Source organism: Erythrolamprus reginae, chromosome 1 (genome assembly GCF_031021105.1).
Source record: "Erythrolamprus reginae isolate rEryReg1 chromosome 1, rEryReg1.hap1, whole genome shotgun sequence".
Lineage (NCBI taxonomy): Eukaryota > Metazoa > Chordata > Lepidosauria > Squamata > Dipsadidae > Erythrolamprus > Erythrolamprus reginae.
In genome coordinates, this window is record NC_091950.1 from 89,929,784 (window position 1) to 89,938,677 (window position 8,894).

The following is an 8,894-nucleotide window of genomic DNA, read 5'->3' on the forward strand; positions in this document are numbered from 1 at the left end:
AAACAATACAACGATACAGTAATAAAAAAAGAAGTCAAACAGCTCTTTCACAAGAGACTCACTTATGTCGCCAGGCATAACTAGATCATGTCCCCCCAACTATTAAATGTGATGTGTGGTTGTGACTGAGTTGATTGACTGCTTTTAATATAGTGGGATCTTAGCTTATCATTTTAATTAACTTATGGGACCGCCTTCTGCCGTGGTCGATCAGGTCCCACAGAATTGGCCTTCTCCAGGTCCCGTCGACCAAACAATGTCGTCTGGCGGGGCCTAGGGAAAGAGCCTTCTCTGTGGTGGCCCTGGCCCTCTGGAATCAACTCCCCCCGGAGATTCGAACCACTCCCTCCTCGCCTTTCACAAGAGCTTGAAGACCTATCTATGTCGCCAGGCACGGGGCAACTAATGTATCCTCCTTTCTGACCATTAAAGTTATGAGTGGGTATGATTGTGTAGTTGCCTCGATTGTTTTTAAGAAAATGGGTTTTAGCTACAGTTTTAATTATTAGAGTTTTTTCTGCATTGTTTTATTGTTGCTGTGAGCCACCCTGAGTCTTTGGAGAGGGGCGGCATGCAAATCTAATAAATTATTATTATTATTATTATTATTATTATTATTATTATTATTATTTAATTAGATTTGTATACACATTGTTTTGTATTGTACCCTGTGAGCCATCTTGAGTCTTCAGAGAAGGGTGGCATACAAGTCTAATGATAATAAAAATAATAACAGCAATAAATAAAACCCCAAGACCCTAAGAAACCCAATTGGAAACATTCCCGCCCCCAAACCAATCTAACAAACATCCATACCAACAAACATAATTCGGGCACGTCTGGTGCTAAAATTCAGATGATTGTAAAAGATGATAGATTCTCTCTGGAGAAGATGGTGTCAAAGGTTACTTGGACAGAAGTCACATAGGACTTTCTTGGTCAAAAGCATCATCTGGAATTTTGCTCATAAAACATCTTGACAACAAACGCGGCCCCTGAAATCAGGAGCCAATATCCCCAAAGCGACTCCCATGCACTGCATTTTACTCCCACTGTTGATCATGTTCAAAGGCAGCCCAGAGTAGAGCACCTTGCTGTAATTCAGCTGTGACTAACGGGAGCGTGAATGATGACTCCAGAAAGGGCTGTGGGCTGTGCAGTAGTCAAAGCTGCAGAAACAGCACAGATCAGCAATGTGCCATAGAATTATCTTTCCAGGATGGTATAAAAATACTTGACGCAACCCATGTGAAAGGCACTTGCCATGATTGATGCTTTGGGGTGGGGGAAGAAACATTTGCCAACAGACAAATTTGAATCTCAGTAGCGAGAATCTCAAAGAATGGCCTTGCCAAAAATCCAGCACGGGTGGGTTCCAGACAACTCCCAATAGGATTAGGTTCCTTGCTGGCTGGCTGTTCTCCATATAGCTGAGACTCTGAATAGGAATTTGCTGGGAGGCAGAAGGGGACATGGATAATTTTTTCCCCAAGAGAATGTAGATTCTGTATTAAAATAGTCAGTGCAGACATTAGATGCTATGTAAATACTAAATGATTATAGTGGTACTATTTACACCCCATATGTTGCTATTTGTTTAAAGGGATATAAAAATAGACAAAATAGAGCAATGGCTTTCAGTTATTTGGGAATTTAAAGCGAATGCTATGGTGAATTAATCTAACAGGATATCTAAATGCATAGTATTGCTTCACTGAAGGCTTCATTAAACAGGAGATAGAACAGGCAGATAAACAGACTGAGGTGTGTGTGTGTTTGTGTGTGTGTGTTTGTGTGTGTGCATGCATTGTGCAGTTCAGGGGTGGTTTCCTCCCAGTTCAGACCAGATGGCCCGAACTGTTAGCGACCTGTCTGTGCCAGTCCATGATTGCTGCCATCTTTTTTTTCCTGAATTTTCGGTTGATTTTCCTGTATTTGGATGGCTTCTCTTTGTTCTGTGCTTTGAAAAAAGCCCTCCCGCCTACCCCCGGGTTATTACTGACCTTTATTTCTTTGCCTGAAGCACAGCTGATTAGCTCCTCAGCTGTGTTTCGGGCAGAATCCATCATCTGAGCATGCGCGGAAGTGAAATCCTATGGGTGGATGCGCACGGGCACAAAATGTCACGTTATGTGAACTGGTGGCAAAGGTAAGTGGAACCCACCCCTGGTGCAATTTGAAAAAAGATTTGGATGAAGCGATTCATTTCTGCTTTTGATTAAAGAAGCCTGAAAAAAAGATGCTACTGCTTTAAAAGACTCACTCTTCAAAGTTAATCCAATTCCTTGAACAGAAGGATCTTCTTTTAGTCTGATGTAGAAGTCTGAACAAGAAACTGGGCTATTTTAATTCACCCCAAGGATTCCCTTTCAAAGCACAACTGGTGTCTTGTCTCTCTGACTGCCCATTCCTTGTCGCTTGACTTTTCTTTTCTTTTCCAACTAGGGAATCCATTGCCTTGGGCACCACAGACTTCACTGAAGAAGATGTGGACAAAATCATGGAGGAACTGGGCAAAGAGTACAAGGGCAATGCTTATCATCTCATGCACAAGAATTGCAATCACTTCTCAGCTGCTCTGGCAGAGGTGGACTCACCTTTTATTCTTTCTCTGGGTATTACTTTATAATCCTCCGGCAGTTTGTGAGCCAAAACAACTTCCACTATGATTAGATTGCTATGGCTGAATCCCTTATCATAACACAACTGATACCATCACATCTGCCCTGTTAATATCTACAGTCTCTGTTTGTTAAGAATCCAGGATGAATTTTTTACACTCCAAGTTTCTTACCCTGATATTTTCTTACAGGCTTTCTATCCAAAAGAGGATGTGCAATTCAGATCCCAAAGTTGTTCTGGGCAATTATCCTGCTTTATTTATTCATGTAGGGAAATAATGGTGATTCCACATATTGCTTTTTATTATTTAGAACAGTGTTTCCCAACCTTGGCAACTTGAAGACATTTGGACTTCAAATCCCAGAATTCTGGGAGTTGAAGTCCAAATATATTCAAGTTGCCAACGTTGGGAAATACTGCTTTAGAATCTTCTCATGTTTCCTAATATTTTGTCTGCCTTCCTCGTTTTTTTATCACCGAACATGAACAAAAAGAAAGAAAGTGTATCTTTTAGTGGTTAGTGCTGGCAGCTGTCCAGCTAGAGAGGATAAGAGGCTCACTGGATATGTCCCCTGTGCCGTTTGGTACCCACAGGCAAACACAATTGACACATCAATCCTATTCTTGCTACAGACAATTATTGTCTTGGTTGATGTGTTCCTAAGACGAAGGATTAGGAACAAAATGATTGGATGGCATTCATTTGCTTTTCTTGAGCCTTGAAATTATTAAGTAGGGCTTATCAGGTAAGGATTGGATACTTTCCTCTTTAAAAAAAAGAAAAGGAAGCCGAGGGGGAGGGGAACCCCACATCTCATTTCTCTTGACTTATCTCTTTGATATTTGTAGGTACCATCTAAATGAAGTGTCACAGAAAAGGTCACCAACTGCAATTTTTTTGTAGCACTTTCCCATTTCCTGAGTTATTTATGTGTCTCTGGACCATCGTGGAATAGCTGTGCATTTATTATTTTTTTTACATAATGAGAATGGAAAAGGGGAAAAAGCCTGATCAGTCATTTTGACCTGCTGGATGGTCTCTAGGACCACAGCTGGAAAACTTGCTTTCTCTGAAAGTGGAGCAGATGCCTCATTCTCTCCCCTCCACTGCCCCAAATAATTTCTACAGGTATCCAGTCGCAATCCCCTGCTGACTGAGGATACAGACATACAGTGCAAGACGAGATCTGGGTTTATAAGACTAGCAGACATCAAAGGGAACTTAAGAGGAAATCAAGTGGCAAGAAGGAAAGGGTTAATTTTCTTTTCCCCAGAAGGTGCACAATGCCTATTCCACAGCGGCATTTTGCCATGGAAAAGCAGGTTGATTGCTTCCTTACAAATGACTGCAAGGAAACTGCGGTTTCAGAGGTCAGATTACTGAGACGTATTCAAATTTCCTTTGCAATGGAGAATTGGGCTGTGTAGGCGGGTCATGTGGCTTTCTCCCCACCCCAAAAGACTGTGCGATAGAATTAGGCAGAATTAAGAATCTCAAGGCATTTTTTTCATTTGCTGTACCTTTTCTCCCTCCCTCTCTCTTTCCCTAGCTTTTGAAAGGAGCTAAATAAATGTACATTAAGCTGGAAATTATTACACATCAGTGGAAGAATCAAGTGCTATTACTGGAAGGCACTTGGGCTTTTTTGTGGCTTTTTTTTTTTGCTTGCTCTGTTTGATTTGATTGATTTATGGAAAGCAGTGTTCTCTAAGTGACAAAACTTTTTCTTTAAGAGATTGGCACCATGGTTTCCATTCTGGGCATTGTAAAGTAGATTAAGTGATTGATTTCTATAGCTGCCTGCTTGGCAATGGTCTGAGGGTGGTGCATATGATTAATAATTGTTTTTAAAAAGTGCAATGCACTAAGGAAATAATAAAACAAAACAAAAAACAGGGTCAGAAAAAAAAACCATCTAAAGGGATCATATTGTTTCCTGTCCCTTTGCCAAAATACACATCATAAGCAGAATTCGGGAAAGAATTGGCTGGGCTCATATATTGGACTAATCCAGTGATGGCGAACCTATGGCACAGGGGGCACAGGGGGCACACAGAGCCATATCTCCTGGCACGCGAACTGTTGCCCCAGCCCAGCTCAACTGTCGTGCATATGAGTGCTGGCCAGCTGATTTTTAACTCACACAGAGGCTCTGGGAAGGCGCTTTTGTCTTCCAAAGAGCCTCCGGGGGGATGCGGGAGAGCATTTTTACCCTCCACTGGCTTCAGGAAAGCCTTTGGAGCCTGGAGAGGGCGAAACATGAACCTACTGGGCCCACCAGAAGTTCCCTTGTTTTCTTCTCTGGCAGGTCCTGGGATACGGGCTCGTTCAGTCTCCCGAGCGCCGCCTCTGCTGCTGCCACCATGAAAAGGCAACTGCGGGGGACAGGCTTATTTTCCCCTTTGCTGCCTTTCCATGGAAGAAGCGGCGGCGCTAGGGAGCCTGAATGAGCCCGCCCTCTACAGGGAGAGTCTTCGCAGTGGTCCTTGAGGACAGCTGCCGCCACAGCTGGGGCAGTGCCGGCAGGGACCCTGGGAGGAATGCCCAGAAAGCCTGCTGCCAGGCAGTTGAGATGGGGTGCACGGCAGCAGCTTCCAAGAAGCAGGTGGGTGTCCCCTCAACATATCGAGCCAGTGGAGGAGCCTGCGGGGCAGCTTCGATCATCCAGCAGGATGGGGCTCGGCTCCATCAGCCCCCACCCTAATTTCCCACCTTTGGGGGTGCCTTTCGGAGGGTGCAGCAGTCAGTGAAGCTCCAAGCAGAAGGCGCCAGCTGCAGAATTCCTGAGCGGAGGAAGCTTTGCTTCGAGTGCCTTCGCTGATCGCTGCACCCTCCCAAAGGGCCCCCAAAGGTGAGAGATTGGGGTGGGGGGGCTGATGGAGCTGAGCCCCATCCCATTGGATGATCGAAGCTGCCCCATGGGCTCCTCCACCAATTGGATGCATTGAGGTGATGCCCGCCCACTTCTCCAAAGCTGCTGCCACATGCCCCACTCATTCCTGGGGTCGAGCTGCTGGCCTCTAGCCAATGATTTCTGGGTGGCCTTGGGAACAGCCCCCGTGGCTGCTGATCCTCGCCCCACATCCGGTGTATAAGACACACCCATTTTTGACGCAACTTTTTGAGGTAAAAAGGTGCATCTTATACACCAAAAAATACGGTAATCTGTTTCAATGCCATGTAAGTTACTATGTAGGGGCCAGAGGAGAAGGGGCATACTTGTACCGACTAAAGTGCCCAAAAGATCCTGGCTTCATCACATCTCTTCAGGATCATCAGAGTGCACCATAACGTGATGCAGATTTCATCCACAACAACAAAACCCCTGGTGGAACCTGTTGCTTACTTAAAAGAGAAAACACCACAGTAACACCAGATCAGTCTGCAACAACTTTAAGTAGCTTCAGGCATGAACTGGGGATGAAATGGAGACAACCTGATGACCTGGAAGAAAACAAAGCAAAAAGCATCATGTTCGTGCTGTGCTTCGGTGTAAGAGGAGGGAAGACCCAAAAGGACAATTAGAGAGCTTAGATGAGGTTATTGTTGTTGGGTTGGGTTTTTATTTTTTATTTTTTTAGACGATCCTAAAACCGGAAACCATGTGACCACAGAAAGCTCCTGGCCAAGTGCTTTTGGAAGGAAATCAAGTACTCATTTAAATCTTTCAGTGCACACCGTAGAATAAGATTTCCTGGTATGCAATGCAGGACTCACGTTCATCACATTCATCACATCATCTTAGCACCGCAGGAAGAAAATTGCTCTATTTCTGGAATGTGCCTGCAGAATAAACTACATGGTATCCTGCCATTTTCTCCAGATGTTATTGATTCCTGTAAGCTTCTGTTTTTCTCTGCAGGGAAGTTCACAGCAGAGTACCCCTTCCCACAGGCAACCCCATTTTCAGCGTAATTGTAAGGTCTGAAGAATAGTAACATTCATAAATCAATGGTACGAGTAATTTTTAACTCTCAAGATTCTTCAGTGTAAGGATTAAACATACCGTATTTTTCAGAGTATAAGATGCACTGGAGTATAAGTGTTCTGTCAAGCTCTCTGGTAGAATACTCCCAAAAATGCACAGATACAATTTCAGACACACACACGTTTGAAAATTCAAAACAATGTTCTTTATAATGAAAATTCACTTAATCCAAGCCCTCTTTTGGTATAGCAAAGAGCACTCGTCTCCAAACAAACTGGTAATTTGTACAAGTCCCTTATCAGTTCTGTGATACTTAGCTTGCAGCTGTGAGGCAATTCACAGTCCTTCTTCTTTCACAAAGTGAAACACACTTTGCTCTGGTTTAGTTTCAAAGCGGGGGAAAATCAGCACACAAAAGGTCAAAGTCAGTAAAGCAGTCACGAAACACAACGATCAGATAATCCTCCACAATGGCCAAACCCACAGGCTGCTATTTATAGCAGCCTCACTAATTACCACAGCCCCACCCAACCACAGGTGGCCTCATTTTCTTTGATAATAATCTCTCAGTTGTTGTTGCCTATGCATCGCTCTCCGCATGGGTGGCTGTATCATTAACTCTTGTTCTGAATCCAAGGAGGAGCTAGATAATTGATCTCCTTCTGAGCTGTCTGCCACACTCTCCTCCTCCCTGTCACTCATGTCTTCTTGGTCAGAGGAGCCTTCATCAGCAGATTCCACCGGGGGCAAAACAGGCCTGCAGCATGTGGATGTCTCCCCCACATCCACAGTCCTTGGGGCAGGAGCTGGGCCAGAGCTAACCACAACAATAAGATGCACCTTAGTTTTTAGGGAGGAAAATAGGGAAAAGAATCTGCTTACCAGATATTCATCTGGCTAGCATCCTTAGTCTGGTCAGCTTCAGCACATTATTTTAACCCCTGGTTAAGGCTTTTAAAAAAGCCTTATTCAGAGAGAGTAACAAAGAAAGAGTTTGCAAGCCGGTAAAAACTGGGAACATTGTTAGCATCTGGTTGGGGCTGGAATAAAAACATCTGGAGCAAGTAGAGCAATGAAAAAAACCCACAAAGACTTAGGGCTTGGAAAACATTATTGGCAGAGAGTAACAATGAAAGAGTTTGCAAGCGGGTAAGGGCAACTGGTTAGGGCTGGAAAGAAACATTCAGAGCAAATTAGAGCAATGAAAAAAACACTGCAAAGACTTAGGGCTTGGAAAACATTCTTCCCAAAGAGTAACAATGAAATAACCTGTAAGGTAAGAGCTGGGAAGATCATTAGCACCTAGTTAGGGCTGGAAAAAAAAACTTTGAAAAAAGCTACATTGAGTATAAGCTGCACCTGAATTTTCAGCCTCTTTTTGGGAGGAAAAAGGTGTGTCTTATACTCCGAAAAATACAGTAGATCAATAATTCCCAACCTTTTTTTGGTCAGGCCCCACCTAAGCATCCCTGAAATCTTGAGCCCTTCTCCCACCAGTGATATATAATTCTTCTTATTCAAAAAGTGAACTTGCGCAGAGGAAGCCTAAAAAGCCATTAACTTGGTTTAAACAAAGTTCCAATTGCCCCCCCCCCCCGTTAAAAATCAAATTGCCTCCCTGTGGGGCACGGGCCCCATGTTGGGAACCACTGCAGTAGATTAAACTATGTCGGCTAACTGGTTGAAAGGTCACCTTGCTCCCTGCCCACCGCCCCATCCAATTATTGGTTGGTAAATTTTATTGGATTCTTTTTTTCTTGCTTCTATGCCTCATGGTCAAGGCCATGAATTTTCTTTTCTATTGCCAGAGGTAAAAAAAAGATGGCAAATTATCTGCAAACGGAACAATAATTGTTTTGCGTGTGTGTCTGTTTCCCTCTCGTTCCTCAGATCCTATGCGGGAAGGAAATCCCACGCTGGGTGAACCGCCTGGCCTACTTTAGCTCCTGCATTCCTTTCCTGCAAAGCTGCCTCCCCAAGGAATGGCTGACCCCCGCCGCTCTGCAGACTCACATCAACCTTGGCCTTCATAAGGAAGAGCAGGGAGACACGACGTATGAGGAATCGCCATCGACGTCTGCAGCTGCTTCCGCCCCAGGACCTTCGCGAACCTGCCGGCACACAAGGGTCTGAACTCTTCCCATGGAAGCGGCCCTCAAAACGTTCCCCCTGCCCTACTGGTTGCTCCTTCGTCTTTTCCCGAAGCTGCTCGATCTTTTCCCCGAGAACCGGTGAAGCATTCTTGCCAGGACAAGCTGAAACCTTTGCCTCTTTTTCAAAGGACTGCCGTTTACTTAAAGCTACATTTAGAATTGTTACCAACACGGTGTCTTGAGATTAAAC

General features: G+C 44.3%; 1 protein-coding gene across 1 annotated transcript in view; it reads left to right on the forward strand.

Moving 5' to 3' along the window:
• The window catches only part of LOC139157587 (deubiquitinase DESI2-like), a 53,244-nt gene extending 44,560 nt beyond the window's left edge, over positions 1-8,684 (forward strand). The window contains exons 5-6 of the mRNA XM_070734499.1: positions 2,446-2,587; positions 8,442-8,684. Of these exons, the coding sequence (XP_070590600.1) occupies positions 2,446-2,587; positions 8,442-8,684 (385 nt within the window). The remainder of the gene's footprint in view (positions 1-2,445; positions 2,588-8,441) is intronic.
• The last annotated feature ends 210 nt before the right edge of the window (positions 8,685-8,894 follow it).